Source organism: Mustelus asterias, chromosome 17 (assembly GCF_964213995.1).
Source record: "Mustelus asterias chromosome 17, sMusAst1.hap1.1, whole genome shotgun sequence".
In the NCBI taxonomy this organism is placed as follows: domain Eukaryota; kingdom Metazoa; phylum Chordata; class Chondrichthyes; order Carcharhiniformes; family Triakidae; genus Mustelus; species Mustelus asterias.
In genome coordinates, this window is record NC_135817.1 from 53,078,172 (window position 1) to 53,105,943 (window position 27,772).

The window sequence follows — 27,772 nt, forward strand, 5'->3', positions numbered from 1 at the left end:
GCAGTAATCAACCAATTGAAATTCTGCCTTTTATAACAGCACTTTGTATATTTCTATTAATTTGTCTGTTGTTGGAATAAAATAGTTTTAATTCCTCAATTAGGGATATGGGGGTAGGGCCTGGATGGGATTGTGGTCGGTGCAGACTCGATGGGCCAGATGGCCTCTTTCTGCACTGTAGGGTTTCTATGATTTCTATGAATTATGCCAGCTGACTTCCAGTTATGATCTATCTCGTGTGCTTGTTAAAAATCATAATTCCATCTCTTTACTGGCTTGATAGTAAGTGTACTCTGGCTAAGGCATCAAGCTGTTAAGTGCAAAACATCCCATGTTTTTGGCCTGTGCAGTTAGATGACTTCAGCCAGGACACCGTACAGAGCATGACAGTTTGTGTTATGCCTGTGCGATGAAGAAAAAAATTGAACCAGTATTCTCACTCCTAATTGCTGCATAGTGACTGCTGGAAACCAGGATCTGGCTGTGCGGTAATAGCCCCTCATGGTTGAAAATTGCATGAACACTTGCTACCGCAACTGACATATGAAGAATGCTGCGTTGGATGAGATCTTTGATTGCGGTTGTTGCTAATGGAATCTCTTCCCAATGAGAGTTTGTGCAATCAGGAGAGAAAATTGGGGAAGGCAGAAGTGGGAAGAGGGAGGGAGTGTTCTTCATGTGTAGATCTTTTAAGGAATATCCTAACTTCTAACCCTATACATATATCAATTTATCTTTCAGGCATGTGTGCTGCCCAAAGACATGTCCAGGTACAGGACGGCCCCCTGGTCAGAGCAGAAGGATACCATATAACCATTTGGTGTAATGTGTCCGGATACTCAGGTTCCACACAGCAGAACTTTGAGTGGTCCATCTATCTGCCTTCTGCACCTGAAAGACAAATCCAGATAGTCAGCACGAATGATCCCGACTACCCTTATGCTGTGTATGGAAGCAGAGTACGGAATAAGGAGGTCTACGTTGAGAGGATTGATGGAGACTCAGCGCTGTTACACATTACCAACCTGCAACTGGCAGATACAGGGGAATATGAATGCCACACTCCTAACACAGAGTCAACCTACTGGGGATCCTACAACGCCAAGGGGAATCTGACCGGTAAGTAAGTGTTCCTTGCCTATGCACCGATTGTCTTTGCTAATGTGGATGTTTAGCAGGTAATAACAGAGCAACATCAAATGTGCAACATCCCTTTGAAGAAGCAGCAGGATTTTAATAACATTGTGAGGCTGTAATTATTTTGCAGAAGTTTCAGGTTTATATAGATGCATGTTGCTTATGATGACGATAGTTTAAAATGGTACTTGGTAGACTAGCAACCTTGAAATATAAAGTGACTGTGAATGTTTTCATTCGGTCTATGGTTACAGTTTTCTCGAAGTTCTCATTAATGGAATTTTAACTGAATATTAAAGTAAGTTTCTTTTTATTTACGGTGTCTATAATCAAGCTTCACTAAAATATAAATTATGGGCAGGTCTTCCTTTAAAATTGATCCCAGGTGTCTTGCATTATTTAAAACAGTTGGCTACAGTAGTATTTCACATGCCAAAGCTCTGAATAATGTGTTTCATCTGGGAGCATTTTCACAGGAGAAGGTGTCTCTAATGTGAAAAACATGTCAAAATGCAAGAAAGATGCCACCACTTTCAGTGAAGAAAATGTAATATTCAAAAAATATGCATCAGTATCACACACATGCACATGCGAGAACCCTCCATTTGCGCAATATTAGCAAAGAGTTTAATTTAGTATGAATAATGTTAGATTGCTTCTGGGTTGAATGCATTTCCATTTCCATTCTACGCCAGTTGGTTTCTTTCTAGTTTGAGAGTTTGGTGCTTCACATATTTGGATAATTCTATTCCCTTTATCCCTCGAGTTCAGGTTTCACCCTGGGAGGGAAATCTGGTTTTAGAAATATGGGAAATTTTCAGGCACAGAAGGAAACTATTCAGCCCATTATGGCCATGTCTATCTTGGATCAGGCTTCATAGAATCACAGAAATCCTACAGTGCAGAAGGAGGCCATTCGGCCCATTCAGTCTGCACCAATAACAATCTCACCCAGGCCCTATCCTTGTAATCCCACATATTTACCCCTCCTAATCCCTCCAGACTACTCATCCCGGGACACTAAGGGGCAATTTAGCATGGCCAATGCAGCTAACCCGCACATCTTTGGATTGTGGGAGGAAATCCACACAGACACGGGGAGAACGTGCATACACCACACAGACAGTGACCCAAGCCGAGAATCGAACCCAGGTCCCTGGAGCTGTGAGGCAGCAATGCTAACCACTGTGCCACCGTGCCTCTTCCCTAAGGTACCAAGAACTATGATGCCTAAGCAGCTGCAAATGCCTTTGCAATTCCAGCTGGTATGGTGGAACCAGGGGGAGAACCAAATGAACTGTGACTTTGGGGCCTGCCATTCCAGCAAAACCTCATGATAAAGGAAGAATTTCAGGAGGCCTAGGACTTTATACGCTTGTAGGATTAGTGCAAGCGGACTTATTCCCAACTTTGCTATTCCATCTCCTCGCATGTACACACTAAAACAAGATGGCGATTCCTGTGTGGTCTGCACAGCAAGGCATCACCCATAGATATCTGAATTTTGTATTTGGTATTGGACAATTGGCATAGTACTCTGGTTTATGAGGAACTTTAACATCCATTACAAGTGAATGCTCTGGATTACTAAATCTCTCCTGAGCCACTGTGATGTTCAGCATGATTCGAGAAATGGTGGAGATGTAAAGATCACATCTGGTTGTTCAACAAACCTGTCCAAACAGTTATGATGTCTTGTATATTACCATGTAAACACTTCTCACTCCACCCGAGAGGCATGCAATCCCCTGTGAGAGAGACCACAATGTGGAGATGCCGGCGTTGGACTGGGGTGAACACAGTAAGAGTTTTAACAACACCAGGTTAAAGTCCAACAGGTTTATTTGGTAGCAAATACCATTAGCTTTCGGACCGCTGCTCCTTTGTCAGATGGAGTGGAAATGTGCACTCAAACAGGGCACAGAGACACAAAAATCAAGTTACAGAATACTGATTAGAATGCGAATCCCTACAGCCAGCCAGATCTTAAAGATACAGACAATGTGGGTGAAGGGAGCATTAAGCACAGGTTAAAAAGATGTGTATTGTCTCCAGACAGGACAGCCTGCAAGTCCAGGAGGCAAGCTGTGCGGGTTACTGATAATGTGACATAAATCCAACATCCCGGTTTAGGCCGTCCTCATGTGTGCGGAACTTGGCTATCAGTTTCGGCTCAGCAACTCTGTGCTGTTGTGTGTCGTGAAGGCCGCCTTGGAGAACACTTACCTGAAGATCAGAGGCTGAATGCCCGTGACTGCTGAAGTGCTCCCCCACAGGAAGAGAACAGTCTTGCCTGGTGATTGTCGAGCGGTGTTTATTCATCCGTTGTCATAGCGTCTGCATGGTTTCCCCAATGTACCATGCCTCGGGACATACTTTCCTGCAGCGTATCAGGTAGACAACGTTGGCCGAGTTGCAAGAGTAGGTACCGTGTACCTGGTAGATGGTGTTCTCACGTGAGATGATGGCATCCATGTCGATGATCCAGCACGTCTTGCAGAGGTTGCTGTGGCAGGGTTATGTGGTGTCGTGGTCACTGTTCTCCTGAAGGCTGGGTAGTTTGCTGCGGACAATGGTCTGTTTGAGGTTGCGCGGTTGTTTGAAGGCAAGAAGTGGGGGTGTGGCGATGGCCTTGGCGAGATGTTCGTCTTCATCAATGACATGTTGAAGGCTCCGGAGGAGATGCCGTAGCTTCTCCACTCCGGGGAAGTACTGGACGACGAAGGGTACTCTGTCCACCGTGTCCCGTGTTTGTCTTCTGAGGAGGTCGGTGCGGTTTTTCGCTGTGGTGCGTCGGAACTGCTGATCGATGAGTCGAGCGCCATATCCTGTTCTTATGAGGGCATCTTTCAGCGTCTGGAGGTGTCTGTTGCGATCCTCCTCATCCGAGCAGATCCTGTGTATTTGGAGGGCTTGTCCGTAGGGGATGGCTTCTTTAACATGTTTAGGGTGGAAGCTGGAGAAGTGGAGCATCATGAGGTTATCCGTAGGCTTGCGGTACAGTGAGGTGCTGAGGTGACCGTCCTTAATGGAGACGCGTGTGTCCAAGAATGCAACCGATTCTGGAGAGTAGTCTATGGTGAGTCTGATGGTGGGATGGAACTTGTTGATGTCATCATAGAGTTGTTTCAGTGATTGTTCACCATGAGTCCAAAGGAAGAAAATATCATCGATGTATCTAGTGTATAGCATCGGTTGAAGGTCCTGTGCGGTGAAGAAGTCTTGTTCGAACAAGACTTCTTCACCGCACAGGACCTTCAACCAATGCTATACACTAGATACATCGATGATATTTTCTTCCTTTGGACTCATGGTGAACAATCACTGAAACAACTATATGATGACATCAACAAGTTCCATCCCACCATCAGACTCACCATGGACGACTCTCCGGAATCGGTTGCATTCTTGGACACACGCATCTCCATTAAGGACGGTCACCTCAGCACCTCACTGTACCGCAAGCCCACGGATAACCTCACGATGCTCCACTTCTCCAGCTTCCACCTTAAATACGTTAAAGAAGCCATCCCCTACGGACAAGCCCTCCGAATACACAGGATCTGCTCGGATGAGGAGGATCACAACAGACACCTCCAGACGCTGAAAGATGCCCTCATAAGAACAGGATATGGCGCTCGACTCATCGATCAACAGTTCCGACGCGCCACAGCGAAAAACCGCACCGACCTCCTCAGAAGACAAACACGGGACACGGTGGACAGAGTACCCTTCGTCGTCCAGTACTTCCCCGGAGCGGAGAAGCTACGGCATCTCCTCTGGAGCCTTCAACATGTCATTGATGAAGACGAACATCTCGCCAAGGCCATTCCCACACCCCCACTTCTTGCCTTCAAACAACCGCGCAACCTCAAACAGACCATTGTCCGCAGCAAACTACCCAGCCTTCAGGAGAACAGTGACCACGACACCACATAACCCTGCTACAGCAACCTCTGCAAGACGTGCCGGATCATCGACACGGATGTCATCATCTCACGTGAGAACACCATCTACCAGGTACCTACTCTTGCAACTCGGCCAATGTTGTCTACCTGATACGCTGCAGGAAAGGATGTCCCGAGGCATGGTACACTGGGGAAACCATGCAGACGCTACGACAACGGATGAATGAACACCGCTCGACAATCACCAGGCAAGACTGTTCTCTTCCTGTGGGGGAGCACTTCAGCAGTCACGGGCATTCAGCCTCTGATCTTCAGGTAAGGTTTCTCCAAGGCGGCCTTCACGACACACGACAGCGCAAAGTCGCTGAGCAGAAACTGATAGCCAAGTTCCGCACACAACAAGTGTCACGTGAGGACGGCCTAAACCGGGATGTTGGATTTATGTCACATTATCAGTAACCCCCACAGCTTGCCTCCTGGACTTGCAGGCTGTCCTGTCTGGAGACAATACACATCTCTTTAACCTGTGCTTAATGCTCCCTCCACCCACATTGTCTGTATCTTTAAGATCTGGCTGGTTGTAGGGATTCTCATTCCAATCAGTATTCTGTAACTTGATTTTTGTGTCTCTGTGCCCTGTTTGAGAGCACATTTCCACTCCATCTGACAAAGGAGCAGCGCTCCGAAAGCTAATGGTATTTGCTACCAAATAAACCTGTTGGTCTTTAACCTGGTGTTGTTAAAACTCTTAGAGAGACCATAAGACATAGGAGCAGAATTAGGCCACTCGGACCATTGAGTCTGCTCTGCCATTCAATCATGGCTGATATTTTTCTCATCCCCATTCTCCTGCCTTTTCCCCATAACCCCTGATCCCCTTATTAATCAAGAACCTATCTATCTCTGTCTTAAAGACACTCAATGACCTGGCCTCCACAGCCTTCTAAAGCTAGGTTTTTAAAAATCAGGTGAGTCAAAAGAATAAAATATTGAAGATACCTCTCCACCCCCCCCTCCTTCCCCACTTCGAGCAGATCAAAACTAGTCTGGCAGAGAACTCTGGCCAGATTATCGTGATAAAGTACCTCCTCCCTGTCATTTCCACCCCAGCCATAAACAGACCCACCTCTTGCTGCAAGGAAGTTAGTGAATCAGCATTCACTGCACTAGCTGTTAGCCTGTTTCAGAGGTTATTATTCTCTGAGGAAAGAATCACCTTCTGACATTTAACATAGTTTGAGCCTCACTTAACTTGAAACTGCAATTCTTTTTTGGTCCTTCCTAACCTATTTAGTTGAAACATACTGTCAATGCAAACGCAGTCTAGTTCTTTTATTGTCAAATAACCTTCAATTAGATCACCCCTCAGTCTGTGTCTCTCTCGAGTGTCGAGAAATCAAGCTTTTTCCAGCTTACTTCGGTAGCTAAGATACTTTAAAGTGGGAATTAATCACGTGACCTTCTTCTGCACCTTGTTTACAGCCTTATCATCACTCACCCTTTGAGGAGATCAATGGAGACCTAATCACTAGTATTTTAATGGAAACTTAATTAAAGTCTCACATAAGGATAAAATAGTATGTTTTGCAGCGTACTGTCCTGTAAATATACCATAGCATCCTGTTCTCCCCAGTTATTTCTTCATGGTTGCGTTCAAGAAACTTCAGTGATTTTTAAAATTTGTTTATGGGAATGGGCATCGCTGTCTGGGCAAGCATTTATTGCCCATCCCAGAGGGCATTTTAAGAGTCAACCACATTGCACTGGATCTGGAGTCGCATGCAAGTCAAACCAGGTAAGGATGGCACAGTAGACAATGTCCTTGCACCCAAAAGAACAGCCTCTAATGAAATAATGGAGGTAATTTTCCGACCTCACCGTGCCTGGTGCAGATCTGGAAAATAGTGTGCAGGCCTAAAACACGGCTTTGTGTCCGGTGCCAAACAGTTTGCAATTGTCCCAGTCCCTTTCTAATGGCACAAACCGCAAAATAGCAATTAAACATGCAAAGCCCGTTCGACTCCGGATTCCCCCAGCTCCCAGGATCTTCCAACCTGCAGGCAAGATCAGTGAGAACCACTACCAGTCTCCATTAGCAGAGACCAGGCATGAAGGACATGCTGGGGGGCTCAGAGGCCACTGAAGCCCTCGGGTGGTTGGGGACATGGCTGGGAAGTGCTCACCTGGCACCCTGGCAGTGCCAGTTAAGCACTGTCTATGTGATGATGTGGAGATGCCGGCGTTGGACTGGGGTGAACACAGTAAGAAGTTTAACAACACCAGGTTAAAGTCCAACAGGTTTATTTGGTAGCAAAAGCCACACAAGCTTTCGGAGCTCTAAGCCCCTTCTTCAGGTGAGACTGTAGAAGGGGCTTAGAGCTCCGAAAGCTTGTGTGGCTTTTGCTACCAAATAAACCTGTTGGACTTTAACCTGGTGTTGTTAAACTTCTTACTGTCTATGTGCCCAGGGCTGTGCCAAGGGGGTGGGGCCTGAATCGGGGTGGAGCCTGAGTGGGGGCTATGATGGAGGGGAGGGCTGTGATGTGGGGGGGTGGGGATGTGATTGGGGGGGGGGGGTGTGCAGGGAGGAGTCTGTGCAGAGAAGGGACTATGACAGGAGTCTGTGCAGAGGGGTGTTCCGTTTGGGGGGGGGGTCTGTGTGGGGGTGGGGGAGTGGGCTTTGTGCAAGGGGGATCGTGCAGGGTTGCAGCCTGAAGGGGGACATCCCAGGAGTCATGATGGGGGCATGTGTCCCGGGTCATGAGAGGGAACCCAATGGGGAAAAATGCCGCTTATGAGGGGGGGGTCCCCGATATCTGTGGAGGGACGGAGGAGTTCTTCCAGTGCACTGTGAGATCAGGGTGCCCTTCCAAAGTGGCACCTGACCACTCTGCAGCCAGGTTCACCGGCATGTTTAGCACCCCCAACTCCCCCCAAACTCAGTGCTCTCCCAAAAAATGTCTTGAGTGTGGAACGATTGTGGTCCAAACCGCGCCCAATATCTTTCCTTAAATAAGGAACCAAAACTGCTCTCAGTACTCCAGAAGTAGTCTCACCAGTACCTTGTACAATTGCAGCAAGGCTTCCCTACTCTTATACTCCAACCTTCTTGAAATAACATTCCATTAGCTTTCCTAATTACCTTTGTGCTAGTTTTCTGTGCTGTGTGCACAAGTGCCCCTAAGTCCCTTTGTGTTACAACTTTCTGCACTTTTTCTCCATTTAAATAACACTCTTCTTTTATTCTCCCTTCCAGAATGAACAACTTCACATTTTCCCACATTATACTCCATTTACCAACTTTTTGCCCACTTACTTAACCTATCAATATCTCTTTGTGAACAGTTTGTATCCTTCTCGCAATTTGTCTTTCCAGCTATTTTTGTGTTATCTGCAAATTTGGCTCCAATACATTCGCTTCCTTCCTCCAAGTCATTCATATATATTGTAAACAGTTGTGGTCCCACTGCTGATCCCTGTGGAAGCCACCGGTTACAGGTCACCAACTTACAAAAGAACCCCTTATCTCCACTCGTTTCCTGCCCATTGGTCAATTCTCTATCCATGCCAATATGCGACCTCCAACACCATGGACTCTTATTGACTTAATCTTTTTTGAGGTATTTTGTTGAATGCCTTCTTGAATTCCAAATACATCACATCTACTTGTTCCCCTCTATCCACGCTGGTTGAGTCTTCCTCTAAAAATTCTAATGAATTAATCAGACACAATTTCCCTTTCATGGAGCCATGCTGACTCTGTCATTTGCATTAACTGACCCAAAATTGATATAAGGAAAGTCCAAAGATGTGCAGGTTAGGTGCATTGGCCAAGCTAAATTGCCCCTTAGTTTCTCAGGATGTGTAGGTTAGAGGGATTAGCAGGGCAAATATGTGGGGTTACGGGGATAAGGCCTGGGTGAGATTGTTGTTGGTGCAGACTCGATGGGCCGAATGGCCTCCTTCTGCACTGTAGGGATTCTATGATTCTATGAATGTATAGCACTTCTTTTAAGTTACACTTTGTTTGTGGGCAGATAGCTTATCTTTCTGATTAGAAGTTATTCCCTAGTGTTGTTTCTGATAAAGGGGGGGCTATCCTCCTTTTGTGTTCCAACGGAAATTAAGTGTTTTTAATTGTACAAGCACCAGAAGTCATATTAGTGCTGTGTTTTGACTGGTGCCCGAGGCAGCCTGGCTTTACTTGCAGTGATGTGATATAAATGAAGCAACTCAAACACTTCAAGCAAGAAGGAGATGTTTTTTCCCCCTGTGTATTGCTGTCGGAAAGCACTCCCCGTCAACACCCAATGGTGCCACGGGCTGCAATTTTCTTCTGCTTCCACTCAGCCTCTCATGGAGGCCATTAGTGTGCTCTTGTTTTAAATTGCTAGCCTGGGGAAGATGCGTCACCAGCAAAGTTAAAGACATGGCCCAAAATTAGTCAAGACAGCTCAAAATATCGAATCCTTTCAAAAGGTTGGAGAAATTGAAGTGCAAATTCCACCTAGCATTATACTCAGGTCTAGATGAGAAAAAAGTGCTTGAAACCGGCCCAGATTGAATTAATTATGACTGGGAGTTTCGACTAATTGCCCCCATTTGCAGGGCTTTGAAGATGTTCTTTAAAATGAAGCTGGTTCTTTTGGGTGCAAGAACATTGACTACTGTACAATATAACTGGAAATTGGTACCATATTGTGATTGCAAATTCATTTTCAGTTGTTTAGAATCAAGTTCCTCGTGGGCAGTGGGCTCAACACATTGAAAAAAAAATGGTTTCTTATTTCAACAGTATTAATTTATCAGTGTGCTCAAACACATCAAGGAACGTTTTTCAGTGCAATTCTTTTCTTCTAATATTATGTTCCAAATCACTACTTGATTGCATGGGTTCATGGCAGCTGTACACTCGGGAAGTGGATTAATCAGAAAGGAAAATGGAGGAGGAACAAAAGGACACTTCTCAAAACTGGCGCATTTTTTGCATGTGTCGTTTTCCCATTACCTTTTGATGCACTGAAATGTACTCCACTGTGTAATTGTGATGTATTTCAACGCATTAGCAGAGTCGACATATTGCACAACCACTTCTGTGATATAAGTGGAGAGGGAAGACTAACAGTACAGATTGACGTTGTTGCCTTTTTATAAAGGAGGTCTATAAAACGACAGACTAATCATTTCCTGCAGATTGCACTCGGAGACAGTGGTCTGCTCTCTGTTGTCTGTGCAATCGCACGCGCTGTAGTGATGAGTTTTTTTTTATTAGATTGGTGCCTTGACTGTCAGTAGAAGCCTGTTGTATTGTTCATAAAAGATCATACTCCTCCACCTTTTGCAAGATTAAAATGAAAAATGTAGTCACAGAGAATTCTATCTAATTTTAACAATTTGTCAGCGAAATCTGCCAAACGCTGCCCAAGGCAGGCTACATCCCACACAGTATAACAAGTATCAAATGTTAGCTGTAGAGCATACTTTGTGTTTGTGTAATCACTAACAAGAATCTATGCCAGGGTGTGCAGTGCTAACACTGTAGAATCCTGCCAGCTCTATTATCTGTAATGTGAATCCTACAACCCATTCTATTAGGAACTTATTTTCTCAATTTTCTCCTCGTCTGTCCTATTTGATTCTTACCACAGGTTTAAAGGCAATGGGGGGGTGATTCGCCCAAAATTAATTCTAAGTGCCGAATTCGCGTGAAAACTGGAGTAACTCCCATTGGTTTTTTTTAGCATGAATTGCAGATTGAATCCCTCACACTCTGAGCATTGCAGAGTGAGATTCATGTTGAAAATCAATGGGCAGGGCCTATTCCCGCTGGAGAGGCCGGCAGCATCGCGTTGTGCTGGCCACTGAGCATGTGCCGATCTGTCAGAGCGGAGATTGGTGCAGGCGCAGTAGCCCTGTCAGAGCGGAGATCGGTATATACATAGTAGCCCCGCACTGCCGGCTTCCCGATCGCTGGCCAGCCCCGCTACCCCCCATCGCTGTCCTCTCCGGGCCAGTCCTGATGACTCCCTACACCCCCATCCCCCCCCCACAGTGGGCAGTGCCAAGATGTCCCTTCGCCATTGGAAGTTTGCCCCTTGAGCACTGCCAGGGGGCCAAGCTGGCACTGTTTGGGGGTAACCAACCTCCTGGGGGGGCCTCCATGGTCTCTCTTCGCTCCAGCGGTGTTGGGCGGTCTTTTCCGCGTTAGTGAAGAGTAGTTGTAAACCCCGCTGGAGTGAACCACTCCTGGTGGGGAGAGACGCTAGCGGGCCTGGAGACTTCTGGGCCTGTGAATGAAATTTAAATTAAAATATTTAAATCAGCTCCACACCAATTTCCGGTGCAGAGCTGATTACTCCAAAAAATGCGGAGCAGGTTGACACACGGAGACTGTGGCGCCCAGCGGGGAGCCCACTAAACGGCCTCTTCTGATGTCTCCCAAGCTCAGAGCAGCGGGCTGAGAGAGTCATCCCCAATATGGCAATTCTGCATGAAGTGGAGTGTCAGTAGGCTAGTCAACTGCAGTTGACATCACAACTAAGCTCAGTCTTGTTCTTAGCTAATTCAACATACACAGACTTTTCAGCAGTAGAATTTGCATGGAAATTGGGAGGAAAATTCCCATTTTAAAATGATTCCCCTCCTCACCGTAGACAGGCGAGATCATACCTCTATGCATCGGAACAGGTTCTGATCAACTAACAGTTCACAGCAGAGTTAGAACCCGAGCCCAAAGGCCCTCGATGGCTGGGTGGGTTTTCACTGTGATAAACTGAGTCACAAAGAGCAGGAGAAATGTGTGTTTGATCTCCAGTTTGTGCTGAGCTGGATTTGTTTGATGGGGCAGCAGCCAGTGTGCCTTTGTGACCCTGAGCTATAGAGGAGCCTGGGTACCTGACTGTGCGCTAGTGATACCTGCGGGGGTGCATGTTTATCAATATCATATGAGGACAGAATCAAGCTCAGCTGTGATACCTTCAAATCTAATCGCCTGTTGACTTTCATTATCAAGTATCATCCATGAAGTATAAAAAAGCAACCAACAGTTTTTTAACTGGCCCATAACTGGCCTTATGAAGCGAAGCATTAACAGAGAAGGAAGATCTGAAACTTTCTTGTCTATTTACCCACAGAGGCATCGGATTCATGGCTCCGACAGTAATAACACAATCTTTTCGAATAGTCAAAGTATCTGCCCATCAATCAATGTAAACAGCTCTGTCTGGAAGACCGCATTCCTCTCTTTCCTAGTCCCTCTTTCTCCTTTTTTAACTGTTATGTTGGCCGTTCAAAGGTCATTCCTCCGCCAGTACAACAAACTGCAGGGGCAGCACGTTTAAATCAACATTTCAACCTCTGTATGGCGGCAAACAATTCTGCAAATAAATCTCTGCTTGGTGCTGCAAATTTCTGAATTTTACCATTGGAGCCGACACGGAATTGAAGTCAAATCTTGCCCTTGGGAGTGGAAGCAGAGTACAGCAGGGAAATCCAATCCTTATGACTGGAATTGAAAGCTGGGCTCAGTTTTAATTCAAACCCCATCTGTCCTTAAAGGCAGCAGAGGTCTAACATTTCCAGTTAGATTATTTCAATACCAGCAGTGCTCCATTTAAAATAAATGGGGAATCAGTTCCAATGAAGGAAACACACTGGAGATATTAACTTGTCCCTCTGCCGACTGAGGGCTATGCATTTCCAGGGATTCCTGGTTTTATCTCAGATTTGCAGTTTTTCTTCTTTTTATCTAAAATAATTCAAATCTTGGAATTGTCTCAATTTCAGTGCATCTTCAGCGATAAAACCTGATCATCCTTTTGTTTTTCTTTATCTTCCTATTGATCTTAAAGCAAAGACTTTAGCCTGATTGTGTGAGGGAGCAGTGCGAATATGTACAGTTCAACAGATCTGATCCCTAAAGCACCCTAGATATGGGAATGCAGGAAAAGGAGTAGGCCATTCGGCCCCTCAAACCCCGGGAGCCATTCTGTTAGATCTTGGCCGTTGTGTACTTCAACACCATTTACTTGTCTTTGAACCATCCAGGCGGGACTTTCCAAATGATAACATAATAAGAAATAGGAGCAGGAGTTGGCCATCTAGCCCCTTAAGCCTGCTCCGCCATTCAATAAGATCATGGCTGATCTGATAGGGGGTTCAGTTCCACTTACCCGCCCGCTCCCCATAACCCTTAATTCCCTTAATGGTTAAAAATCTATCTATCTGTGACTTAAACACATTTAACGAGGTAGCCTCTACTGCTTCATTGGGCAGAGAATTCCAAAGATTCACTACCCTCTGGGAGAAGAAGTTCCTCCTCAACTCTGTTCTAAATTGACTCCCCCGTATTTTGAGGCTATGCCCCCTAGTTCTTGTTTCCATTGTAAGTGGAAATAACCTCGCTGCTTCTACCCTGTCTAGCCCCTTCGTTATCTTATATGTCTCTATAAGATCTCCCCTCAACCTTCTAAACTCCAATGAGTACAGGCCCAGTCTACTCAATCTCTCCTCATAAGTTAACCCCCTCATCTCCGGAATCAACCTGGTGAACCTTCTCTGTACCCTCTCCAAAGCTAATATATCCTTTCTTAAATAAGGGGACCAAAATTGTACACAGTACTCTAGGTGCGGCTTCACCAGTACCCTGTACAGTTGCAGCATGACCTCCCTGCTTTTATACTCCATCCCTCTCGTGATAAAGGCCAACATTCCATTTGCCTTCTTGATTACCTGCTGCACCTGCAAACTGAGTTTTTGTGATTCATGCACAAGGACCCCCAGGTCCCTCTGCACAGTAGCATGTTGTAATTTTTCACTGTTTAAATAATAGTCCATTTTACTATTATTCCTTCCAAAGTGGATAACCTCACACTTACCAACGTTATACTCCATCTGCCAGATCCTTGCACACTCACTTAGCCTATCCAAATCTCTCTGCAGACTCTGTGTCCTCCACGCAATTTGCTTTCCCACTCATCTTTGTGTCATCCGCAAACTTTGTTACCCTACACTCGGTCCCCTCCTCCAGATCGTCTGTGTATATGGTAAATAGTTGAGGCCCCAGCACTGATCCCTGCAGCACACCACTAGTCACTGATTGCCAACCGGAAAAGCACCCATTTATTCCGACTCTCTGCTTTCTGTTAGATAGCCAATCCTCAATCCACGCTAACACTTTACCCCTAACTCCGTGTACCTTTATCTTATGCAGCAACCATTTGTGAGGCACCTTATCGAATGCCTTCTGGAAATCTATATATACCACATCCACCGATTCCCCTCTGTCAACCGCACTCGTTATATCCTCAAAAAATTCCAGTAAATTAATCAAACATGACTTTCCCTTCATGAATCCATGCTGCGTCTGCTTGATTGAACCATTCTTTTCAAGGTGTCCTGCTATTTCTTCCTTAATGATAGATTCCAGCATTTTCCCAACTACGGATGTTAAGCTAACCGGCCTGTAGTTCCTGCCTTTTGTCTATCTCCTTTTTTAAACAGTGGCATTACATTAGCTGTTTTCCAATCAGCTGGCACCTCCCCAGAGTCCAGTGAATTTTGATAAATTACAACTAATGCATTTGCTATTACTTCTGCCGTTCCTTTTAGTACCCTGGGATGCATTCCATCCGGACCAGGGGGCATGTCTACCTTTAGTCCCATTAGCCTACCCAGCACTACCTCTTTAGTAATAGTGATCGTTTTGAGGTCCTCACCCCCTACAGTCCCATGACTGTCACTTATTGATAAGCTATTTGTGTCCTCCACTGTGAAGGCCGACACAAAAAACTTGTTTAAGGCCTCGGCCATTTCCTCGTTTCCTATTATTAAATCCCCCTTCTCGTCTCCTAAGGGACCAACATTTACTTTAGCCAGTCTTTTCCGTTTTATATATTTGTAAAAACTTTTACTATCAGTTTTTATATTTTGTGCTAGTTTACATTCATAATCTATCTTTCCTTTCTTTATTGCTTCCTTAGTAGTTCTTTGTTTTTTAAAGCCTTCCCAATCTTCTAGTTCCCCACTAATTTTGGCCATTAGTATGCATTGGTTTTTAATTTGATACTCTCCTTTATTTCCTTAGTTATCCATGGCTGGTTATCCCTTTTCTTACATTCCTTCTTTTTCACTGGAATATATTTTTGCTGAGTACTGAGAAAAATCTCCTTAAAAATCCTCCACTGTTCCTCAACTGTCCCACCAATTAGTCTGTGTTCCCAGTCTACATTAGCCAACTCCGCCCTCATCCTATTGTAATCCCCCTTGTTCAAGCAGAGGACACTGGTTTGGGACCCTACTTTCTCACCCTCCATCTGTATTAGAAATTCAACCATATTGTGATCACTGATTCCAGAGGATCCGTCACAAGGAGATCATTAATTTTACCTATCTCATTACATAGGACCAGATCCAAGATAGCTTGCTCCCTCGTAGGTTCTGTAACATACTGTTCGAGGAAACTATCGCGACAGCATTCTAAGAACTCTTCCTCAAGTCCACCGTGTCCGACTTGAGTTGACCAATCAATATGCAGGTTAAAATCCCCCATGATTATTGCTGTTCCATTTTTACATGCATCTGTTATTTGTTTGTTTATAGCCCGCCCCACCTTGAAGTTATTATTTGGGGGGCTATAGACTACGACCACCAGTGACTTTTTCCCCATAATATTCCTTATCTCCACCCACATTGATTCCACATTTTACTCCTTCGAGCCTATATCGTCTCTCACTACCACCCTGATGTTATCCTTAATTAACAGAGCTACCCCACCTCCTTTTCCTTCCTATCTATCCTTCCGAATTGTCTAATACCCCATGATATTTAGTTCCCAGTCCTGGTCACCCTTCAACCACGTTTCTGTAATGGCCTGCTAGATCATACCCATTTGTTCTGATTTGTGCCGTCAACTCATTCACTTTGTTTCGAATGCTACGTGCATTCAGGTAAAGTGTCTTTATGTTAGTCTTTCTTACCTGGACCCGATTTGTTAGTGCATTCCTTTGTTTGCATGCTCTGTCCCTTCCTGTCACAGACCAGTTATTCTTCCCCAGACCATCTCCTTGCACTGTGTTGACCACCTCCCTTCTCATGCTTGTCACCTTTTTTGCTCTGCCTGAGGTTAGATTCCTGCCACCTTCTATACTCTCTTCTATTATGTGGTCTGGAAACTTTACTAACCTCTCCTGAGCCCTCAGCTCCTTTAACTAGTTGAAAGTCCTCATCATTAACCTGCACTCCTACCCTCTCCTTTACCTTTGATTTTCTAATTCTCCATACGACTGAACCCTCCCCCCCACTATTTAGTTTAAAGCCCTATCTACAGCCCTGGTTATACGATTCGCCAGGGCTCTGGTCCCAGCACGATTCAGATGAAGACCATCCCATCGGAACAGGTCCCCTCTTCCCCAATACTGGTGCCAATGTCCCATGAATTCAAGTAAAATGTTCCTACGTCTGTAAAATAAGTTATTGTAACTGCCGGAGCTGATTTCCTTGGCAAATATTTTGAAACATAGAAACAAAGGAAATAGAAGCAGGAGTAGGACATTTGGCCCTTCAAGCCTGCTCCACCATTCATTTTGATCATGGCTGATCATCAAATTCAATATCCTGACCCCCCCCTCCCCCGCCACATATCCCTTAACCCTTAGTCCCAAGAACTGTATCTAATTTCTTCTTAAAATCAACATATTTCTGAATTTGCCTCAGGGAAATACGAGGTGTATTAATCACCTGAAGTGTTTGCTGGATATCACTGACTGTTAGGGATATGTGGGACTGTGGAAAAGTTCAGAAAAGAGGTCAAAGTTTATCTCCCCAACGTCCATGGTTTCAAATTTAAAACATGCCTCTGGAAAAGCCATTGAGGCGTTATCTCAGCAATGTGAAAACCCCATTTATCTCCAGTTGCTAATTGACTTTGTTCAGACGATTCTATCACGTCTGAAAAACTGCTAATGATGAAATTATAAGGCCAGTGAGCATGCAGCATTTATTTTCTCTGTAGGGTCAGCATGCAGTATTGTAGAGAAGAGGTGGGGAGACTGTTATTGCTGAACAGGATCTATGTTCTTGTAGCACTCTCAATTCTATTATGCACTTTCAAACTCTGGCTGGATGGAAAGTTTCATGACACTATTTCAAGAAGAGCAGGGCACTTTCCTAGTGCCTTGGCCAACAAATTTCTGTAATCAAAATGTTTAATTCGATACTCACTCATTTGATGAACTTACAGGCCATGCAGTTACATCCTCTGGTACCTCACCCAATTAATTGTTTCTTATCGATGACCCTGGGCAGTAAGACTTTGAAATTTACATGGAGGTGGAAGGGTGCATATGAACCCAATAAAAGTCATAGAACCTGGCAAGGCCATGGAGACCTCGCTGATCCTTGCAGCTGTTCTTCATTCATTAAAGATGTACAGATCCCTGCCTCCGGATACTATCACGTGGGTTTGGGGATGCGTACATGGAGAATCCACTTGGCATGTTGGATGGGGAGAGGTAAGGAAGGAATGGAGAGGAAGGTTCAGAGTATGATGTTTGTGAGGGTGGGGGTGCAGAATGTCCAGACACCACTGACTAATGATCAGGACTAGAAAGGACAAAGGCTTTCTTGTCAGGGCTGGAAGAGACCATTCCTGCTTCTCCTGGCTTACAAGAAGTTAAAAATAGGCAATGTTATAAAAATTAACTGGGTCTCTTCTCGTTGGTTCCTCCAGCCATGACTCTGCTGCCAGGCAACAGACAGTGCCAGACCTCCCCTCTGGTAAGCTTAAAATGTATTGAGGATCAGATCTTGACCTTAGAGTCCTAGTAAACCCTATCTACTTTGGTTCAGGGCCTGAATTGGTGCCATAAATAACACGGTGGGTTAGGCTTTGGGGGAGTTGAGGCTTAGGTCATTAATTGGGAGAGACTGTTATTGCTGAACGGGTTCCGATTCTTGTAGCATGCGTAATTCTATTGGGCACTTTTACATTCAGGGTGCATGTAAAGTTTCATGACACTATTTGAAGAAGAGTAGGGCACTTTCCTAGAGCCTAAGCCAACAAGCTTCTTAAATCAAAATGTCCATTTCAATACTCACTCAGTTGATGAACTTCTGCCTGAGAGATCCATTCCTGGTGGCATCACAACCCTTCACACTGCGTCAGCTGAAGCTGTTGGATGGATTGTGTCAGCCTCAACATCAAACTATAACTACTTCGCCACCCAAAAACAATTCTCATTTACTCTTTGTGGGACCTTATTTTGTATAATATTCGTTGCTGTGCTTACATATGTGACAGTGCATCCACTTAGAATCATAGAAACCCTACAGTGCAGAAACAGCCCATTTGGCCCATCGAGTCTGCACCGACCACAATCCCACTCAGGCCCCAGCCCCATATCCCTACACATTTACCCGCTAATCCCACTAATTTACGCATCTCAGGACTCTAAGGGACAATTTTTAGCATGGCCAATCAACCTAACCCGCACATCTTTGGACTGTGGGAGGAAACCGGAACACCCGGAGGAAACCCACGCAGACACGAGGAGAATGTGCAAACTCCACACAGTGACCTAAGCCGGGAATCGAACCCAGGTCCCTGGAGCTGTGAAGCAGCAGTGCTAACCACTGCTACCGTGCCGTCTCAAAAAATTACTCATTGATTGTGACTACATTAATGAAAGTCCCTTCTCTTTTCACATGAGGACATTTGCTTACAAGTTAAAATGTACACCTCCCACCCACCCACACAACACACCCAACACCCCCGACTCTCACACGTGGTAAAAGCACCTGTTTGTGTGGAAATGAATTGTATCAAGTTTCGGTTCTGATCCTTGTCCTGTCTTGAGCTAGCTGATCTCGGTTGATAGGATGTGTACTTAGTCCCAGTGCCCACTTACAATAAGCTATGCTTCTCAATTCGGTGAGCCTGACTTGATAGTGGGCAACAAAGTACAAGGGCATGTACAGGCTAGGATTTAGAGTCATAGAGATATACAGCACCGAGACAGGCCCTTTGGCCCAACTCATCCATGCCAACCAAGTTTCCTAAACTGAACGAGTCCCATTTGCCTGCATTTGGCCCATATCCCTTGAAACCTTTCCTATCCATGTACCTGTCCAAATATCTTTTAAATGTTGTAATTGTTCCCGCCCCTACCACCAGCTCTGGCAGCTCATTCCATATACACACCACCCTCTGTGTGAAAACGTTGCCCTTCAGTTCCCTTTTAAATCTTTCCCCTCTCACCTTAAACCTATGCTCTCTAGTTTTGGACTCCCCTACACTGAGGAAAAGACCTTGGCTCTTCACTTTATCTATGCCCCCCATGATTTTATAAACTTCATCCTCCTGAGCTCCAGAGAAAAAAAGTCCCAGCCTAACCAGCCTGTCCTTATAATTCAAGAACAAAGAAAATTACAGTGCAGGAACAGGCCCCTCGGCCCTCCAAGCCTGCACCGACCATGCTACCTGACTTAACGAAAACCCCCTACCTTTCTGCGGACCATATCCCTCTATTCCCATCCTATTCATGTATTTGTTAAGACGCCCCTTAAAAGTCACTATTATATCTGCTTCCACTACCTCCCCCGGTAACGAGTTCCAGGCACCCACCACTCTCTGTGTAAAAGATCTGCCTCGTACATCTCCTTTAAACCTTGTCCCTCGCACCTTAAACCTGTGCCCCCTAGTAATTGACTCTTCCACCCTGGGAAAAAGCTTCTGACTATCCACTCTGTCTATGCCTCTCATAATCTTGTAGACTTCTATCAGATCACCCCTCAACATCCGTCGCTCCAGAGAGAACAAACCAAGTTTCTCCAACCTCTCCTCATAGCTAATGTCCTCCATACCAGGCAACATCCTGGTAAATCTTTTCTGTACCCTCTCTAAAGCCTCCACATCCTTCTGGTAGTGTGGCGACCAGAATTGAACACTATATTCCAAGTGCGGCCTCACTAAGGTTCTATAAATCTGCAACATGACTTGCCAATTTTTAAACTCAATGCCCCGGCCGATGAAGGCAAGCATGCCGTATGCCTTCTTGGCTACCTTCTCCACCAGCGTTGCCACTTTCAGTGACCTGTGTACCTATACCCCCAGATCGCTTTGCTTATCAATACTCTTAAGGGTTCTACCATTTACGGTATATTTCCTATTTGTATTAGACCTTCCAAAATGCGTTACTCACATTTGTCCGGATTAAACTCCATCTGCCATCTCTCCACCCAAATCTCCAACCGATCTATGTCCTGCTGCATCCTCTGATGGCCCTCATCGCGATCCGCAAATCCACCAACCTTTGTGTCGTCCCCAAATTTACTAATCAAGCCAGTTACATTTTCCTCCAAATCATTTATGTATATTACAAACAGCAAAGGTCCCAGCACTGATCTCTGAGGAACGCCACTTGTCACAGCCATCAATTCAGAAACGCACCTTTCTATTGCTACCCTCTGTCTTCTTTGACCAAGTTGGTTTTGTATCCAGAGCTCACCTCTGATCCCATGCGACTTCACCTTCTGCATTAGTCTGCCATGAGGGTCCTTGTCAAAGGCCTTACTGAAGTCCATGTAGACAACATCCACTGCCCTACCCTCATCAATCATCTTCGTCACTTCCTCAAAAAACTTGATCAAGTTAATGAGACACGACCTCCCCTTCACAAAACCATGTTGCCTCTCATTAATATGTCCACCCATTTTCAAGTGGGAATAAATCCTGTCTCGAAGAATCCTCTCCAATAATTTCCCTATCACTGATGTAATTCAAACCTTTCAGTCCCATTTAGTCAAACAGCCAGCATTCATACTTGATAAGAGAGTGTGACATGCAGGGTAGTAGGTGCAGGTAGATCCTTTACTCCCACATGAAGTTCATGGGGAGGGGGAGCATTACTAGATTAGTGCAGAGAGGAAAGATCTCAGGAACTGGGATAAAGACTTTGTGGTTGCTTATCAACATCACCTCGACAGATACACAGATGGATTGCACATTTTAGAGCCGTATGAAACCGCTGTTTATCTCCACTTGACTAAATTGATTTGAAAATCCACTGAAATTTGTAACCAGCTGGAATGTATACAACAGAATAAAGCCTCTGTAGACACTTTACAATTATTTTGAAATCCTGTTTTTTCTAAGCTTATTAAAGCTGTTTTCAGGTTTGAACTCGAACTAGACATCAGCCCAATGTTGTTTCACAGGATGATCTGAAACCTTTTTAATTTATCAGTTGTTGGGATTGCTAAGTATATAGGTCAAGGAATCAGTGCCATTGTCAGTGTATGCAGAGATTAACAGTAATGTATGAGAATTTGTTTAATATGATCAACCCAGTTGGTAACATTTCCTGTGGTGATTTGTACAATACCTGATGAGGACAGGAAAGACTCTGCTGCCTGAGTGCCAATTCTAATCTCACTGCATGAGATAAAACATTGAAATATAGAGATAAACAGAGTTAATGTTACGAAAGTGAAAATAAATAGTAAAGAGGTATTAGAGGCGCATGTTCTTTGTAGCCTTATCTTCAAACCCCTCCAATTCTACCCCACCACAGGAATTGAAATTGCCTTTATCAAAGACACGTTACATCCAATGTAGACCCTTTCTCCTGATTTTTCTCCAACTTTCTGCAGCCTTTTACTAGGCTGTCAAACCATCCTCCTTTGTTGATTGCACAGTGTTTGGTACCATTTGTAACTCCTCAGATACTGAAACAGTCTGTGCCAGCATGCAGCAAGACCTGCGCAACATTCAGGCTTGGACTGATAATTGGCAAGCAACATCTGTGCTACAAGTGCCAGGCAATGACCATCTCCAACAAGAGAGAATCTAATCATCTCTCCTTCACGTTGAATGACTTCAATTTTGCATGTCGCCCTTTGACATTCAGCAGCATTACAATCACTGAATGCCCCACTAACTGTATCCTGGGGAATTGATCAGATACTTAACTGGACCAGCCACATTAATAGTGTGACTACAAGAGCAGGTCAGAGGCTCGGAATTCTAAAGAGAAAAACTCACATCCTGACCTCCCAAAGCTCTTCCCCCATCTACAAGTCATGATTGTGCTGAAATAGTCCCCACTTTCCAGAATGAGTGCAGCTCTAACAAGGAAACTTGACATCAGCCAGGCCAAAGCAGCCCACTTGATCAGAAACTCCATCCACCATCTTAAATATTCATTCCGTCCATCACTGATGCATTGGCCGCCTTGTCATCTGCCTGTCCTTTTGTCTGCCTCAGACCTGTTATGGCAGGCAGCAACCTGACTCCAGCCCATTCCCGTTGGGTAGCCACGAAAATAGCGTGAGTGATCACTGCCGGCCAGGAGGTGGATTGCAATATCAGGAAACCTTCCTGACTCCCAATTTCCCCTCCCAAGATAAAATTCGGCTCTTGGTTTTTTTAAATTACAAATATGACTTGATTCTTTGCTGGGCTCTTGATGCACATTCTCCAAATTAGTTACTTAATTCATTTACGGAAATCATGCTGTCAAAAGTATTCTCGCGATTGGGTGTTTTGAATGGAACAACCTGAAGGCCAATTTCATTATGATCTACATTCTTTACAGTTGCAGGGTACAATTTAGAATGAGGAGCAATAATGCATTGTGCCGAGTGCAGGTTGTCTCAGTCTGGCAGATCCAGGATCTGGCATTCACACTTGGGAATCATCCAAGATGTGAAGCTTCTGGACTTGAGCCCATCGGAAGCAGCAGTGTAATGTGACTGATGGGGTAAATCAGCAGGAATTCTATCTTGATTTGTTCCATAGCACCCCCTTGTGTCTGTTCACACAGTGATCACAAGGATGCATGATCCTTGCCTTGGTGATAATGCATACTTCAAACATTTGACCATTTGGAAGTGAGCTGGAAGGGCATTCCAATTGCAGCACACACATTGTGTTGTCGCCACTTCCAGGTTCACACAAGTGGATGTAAAAACAGGAGATGATGTAGATGAATGCCTGGCTGGAAAGGTGGTGCAGGGAGTGAGGGGTTTAAATTCCTGGGGCTCTGGGGGAGATGGGCCCTACAAAGGTCGACAGGTCAGGTGGGTGGCACCTAAACAGATTTCCTTGCTGGGCATTTTGTTAGTCCTATTGAGGAGAGGATTTAAGCTAACTTGACCAGGATGTGACCCCAGAGAGGATTACCAATGTGCACAGATTACTGGGAGAGACAGATAGCATTAGAGCAGGAAATCATAAGTTCAGAGTAAGGGAGAATGTGATACACCCTAAATTAAGGCTGGCTCGGTTGTTTCAGAGGGCCACTGAGAGTCAATCACATTGCTGAGGATCTGGAGTCACCTGTAGGCCAGACCAAGCAGATAGCAGATTTCCTTCCCAAAAGAGCATTAGTGAACCAGATGGGTTTTTGCAACAATGGTTATGGAAACCACACCTACCCCCCCTCCCCCTGCCCCAATAGAAACCACTTGGCAGTGCCCGGGCATTGATCCATGGCAATAGGTCATGACCCTCTTCCCTCTTTGGGCTGTACTTACCTGTGCACCCTTAGCAGGGATCATTCGCCAGGTTCCTGTTTCACAAAACCTGTCACAAACCCTGTCAACGTGACGTCATGCCAGCGGTGGAAGGAGAGTTTGCGGGAGATCCCTACACGGGGGATTGATACACTGTATATTGTAATGTATGCTAATGAGGTTCCCGACCTTTCATGTACTTGTAATACAATGGCATGCCGTGAATGCTCATTAGTGTAAAATATTATTTTAACACAGTCTTACCTTCAGTTAACAGTGCATGAGAATCTCATTGACCTGGTTCACATGTGTTCAGAAGTGGCATGCAGCATTCTCGAAATCTGCAGCAGAAGTGGGGGGAGAAGGAGAATAGCAGCTTGCATGGAGCTTTAGGACCGACAAGGGGGAGTCATGCTGAGAAAGGTTGTGAAGTGGGGTCAGGGGCACGGAGGTGAGAATGAGGGATTGGGGGAGGGCAGAGGTTGAGATTGGGGACATAGAGTGAGAAGAGCCTGGCATCCTGGGTGTGGTGGGGTGCGAAAGTCAGCTAACGTGAGAAAATGAGGGATCTCAAAGATGGTGTCAGTGCTGTCCATCTTGGGGTTGGCTGCCAGCGCCCTTTCGGTTCCGGTTACGACTTCAGGAACAACACACCATTAACAAAGTCCTGGCCATGACATTGTGGCTTTAACAGAAACTTGACTGGGTATTAAATATTCCTGGGTACAAGGAGTTCAGGAAAGGGGAGGGGCGGTAGTCTTGATTAAGAACAACCTTGCCCTTCCGGCCGAGAGAGGAGGTCCATTTTGCCATTTAAGATGTGGTACATTTCTCATTGTAGTCTGTAGGCCCCCAACCAGTGGGAAGGATGTAGAGGAACAAATTTGCAAGGAAATTACAGATGGGTGCAAGCATTATATAGTAGATATAATGGTGGATTTTGAATATCCAAATATAGACTGGGTTAGTAGTACTGTGAAGGGCAGTGAGGGATAGGATTTATTAGAGTGTGTTCAGGAAAATTTCCTGCGGCAGTATGTTTTCAGTCCATCGAGAAAGAAGCTTGACTGGGTTCTTGGGAATGAGGTGAACCAAGTGGATCAAGTAAATGTCAGCGGAGGAACATTTGGGGGACAATGATCGTTGCATCATAAGGTTTAGATTGGTTATGGGCAAGGAACAATGCAGAGTACAAACAATCAACTGGGGGAAAGCCAATTTCAAAGGTTAAGAATGGATCTTACCGGATACGTTGGAAACAAAGGACAGCAGGCAAAACCCGAACTGAATAATGAGCTACCTTTAAAGAGACGGTTCAGGTACAATCAAGGTGTATTCCCATGAAGGGGAAAGGTAGGGCAAACAAATCCACAGCCCTCGGATGATGAAAGAGATAGAGATTAAGATGACGCAGAGGAAGTGCGTTTATGATGGAGGTCAGGTGCATAATACAACCGAGAACCAGGCTGGATGTAAAAGGTGATGCGCGATTAAATCACTCGGGAGGCTGGATCGTACCCGGGAAATAAAGGCTTTTATTAGTAACAAGAATGGAGCATACTATATAACAATACAATCCCAGACTAAAGGGTCACCAGGCAGTGCAGTGACCTTTATACTCCTACAGGTAGGCGGAGCCAACCGGAGTGTACCACAGAACAATACCAACAGGTAGACCACCCCAACCCTAACCCCAACAGTGACAACAGTAACATATGTACAAGTACCCATAGTGCTAACCATCTATGGTTCAGTACCCATAGTGGTAACCATCTATGGTTCACCACATTCACCCCTCCTTTAAAAACAAAGGCCAGTGGGGCAAAAAAACAGTACGAACTGTCCATATATTCACAAGTTCAGTCGTATCGGAGGGCCGCACCGTCTCTGCGACCTCCTCAACACTGGCGGTAGCGCCGGTTCTGGTGACCGTGATGACCCTCTCTCCAAGGCGGTGTCCAGTGACTCCTCCAGTTCCTCACGGACAGGTGGACCACGAGGTGGCGACAATCTCCTGGACTCGAGCACGCCCCGAGGTGGCGACAATCTCCTGGACTCAGGCAAGCTGTACATGGGAGTAAGAAGATTAAGTGGTGGTCCCGATACTGCCCGCGCCGTGTCAGGAGGAGAGATAAAGGTCAAGGGGTCCCTAACCAGGGGTGCGGGAGCGACAGGGGTTTCCAAGTCCCCTGCAGGCGCCAGATCTCGAATAGAGACCGTGTCCTCTGGCCCGTCAGGATATGCCACATAGGCATATTGAGGGTTGACGTGGAGGAGATGGACCTGTTCAACCAAAGGGTCGGACTTGCGGGTCCTAACATGCCGCCGCAGGAGGACAGGTCCTGAGTACATCAACCAAGACGGCAGTGAGGTCCCAGAGGAAGACTTCCTAGGGAAGGTAAACATCCGCTCATGTGGGGTAGCGTTGGTTGCCGTACACAGGAGGGACCGGATTGAATGGAGCGCATCAGAAAGTACCTCTAGCCAACGGGAGACTGGAAGACCCTTAGACCTCAACGCCAGTAAGACAGCCTTCCAGACTGTAGCATTTTCTCTTTCAACCTGCCCGTTACCCCTGGGGTTGTAACTCGTAGCTCTACTTGAGGCAATCCCTTTTGAGAGCAGGTATTGCCTCAAGTCGTCACTCATAAACGATGAGCCCCTATCACTGTGGATATAGCTGGGGTAACCAAACAGGGTGAAAAGATCCCGCAATGCTTTGATAACCGTGGCAGTAGTCATGTCTGAACAGGGAATGGCAAAAGGGAATCGGGAGTACTCGTCAATCATGTTGAGGAAGTACACATCCCGATCTGTCGAAGGAAGGGGGCCCTTGAAATCCACACTGTCTTTCAAAAGGGCGAGTGGCCTTAATGAGGTGTGCCCTGTCATTTCGGTAGAAGTGCGGCTTGCATTCAGCACATACTGGCAGCTTCGGGTTATTGACCTGACATCCTCTACTGCGTAGGGTAGATTCCGGGCCTTTACAAAATGGAAGAGCCGAGTGATCCCCGGATGGCAGAGATCATGGCAGAGATCATCAGAGGGCCTATAACCGATCCTCCTGCACCCTGGCACATGTTCCATGCGACAGGGCGTCTGAGGGCTCATTGAGCTTCCCCGGACGGTACATGATATCATAGTTGTAGGTGGAGAGTTCGATTCTCCACCTCAAGATTTTATCATTTTTGATCTTACCCCGTAACGTGTTGTTGAACATGAACGCCACGGACCGCTGGTCCGTGAGCAGGGTGAATCGTTTTACAGCCAAGTAATGGCGCCAATGCCGGACAGCCTCCACAATGGCCTGAGCCTCTTTTTCCACCGCGGAGTGCCGAATTTCAGGGCCTTGGAGGGTGCAAGAGAAAAAGGCGTCGGGCCTGCCCACCTGGTTAAGTGTGGCGGCCAGGGCAAAATCAGATGCATCACTCTCCACCTGAAAGGGGATGGACTCATCGACAGCGTGCATCGTGGCTTTCGCGATGTCAGCTTTTATCCCTTCAAAGGCTAAGCGAGCCTCTGCTGCCAGGGGAAAAGAGGTAGACTTTATGAGCGGACGGGCTTTGTCCGCATAATTGGGAACCCACTGTGCGTAATACGAAAAGAAGCCTAAGCATCTTCTCAGTGCTTTGATGCTAGTGGGTAGGGGAAGTTGAAGGAGGGGACGCATACGGTCTGGATCAGGGCCAAGGACCCCGTTTTCCACCACGTATCCGAGAATTGCTAGGCGGCGCTTGCTAAATACATACTTCTCCCTGTTATAGGTCAGATTCAGGCGAGACGCAGTGCGTAAAAACTTTAGGAGGTTGGCATCGTGGTCCTGCTGGTCATGGCCGCAGATAGTGACGTTGTCCAGGTACGGGAAGGTAGCCCGTAGCCCGTTTTGGTCCACCATTCGGTCCATTGCACGCTGGAAGACCGAGACCCCATTCGTGACGCTAAAGGGGACCCTTAAGAAGTGGTAGAGACGACCATCCGCCTCAAAGGCCATATATTTTCGGTCCTCTGGGCGAATGGGGAGCTGGTGGTAAGCTGACTTCAAGTCAATGGTGGAGAACACCCGGTACTGCGCAATCTGGTTGACCATGTCAGATATGCGTGGGAGAGGATACGCGTCCAGCTGCGTGTATCTATTAATGGTCTGACTATAGTCTATGACCATCCGGGGTTTGTCTCCAGTTTTAACCACCACGACTTGTGCTCTCCATGGGCTAGTG

General features: G+C 45.8%; 1 protein-coding gene across 1 annotated transcript in view; it reads left to right on the forward strand.

Annotated features, from left to right (window-relative positions):
* LOC144506482 (immunoglobulin superfamily member 3-like) overlaps nt 1-27,772 on the forward strand; it is a 225,883-nt gene that overhangs the window by 70,998 nt on the left and 127,113 nt on the right. Inside the window, exon 2 of the mRNA XM_078232661.1 lies at nt 742-1,119. Coding sequence (XP_078088787.1) covers nt 742-1,119 — 378 coding nt within the window. The remainder of the gene's footprint in view (nt 1-741; nt 1,120-27,772) is intronic.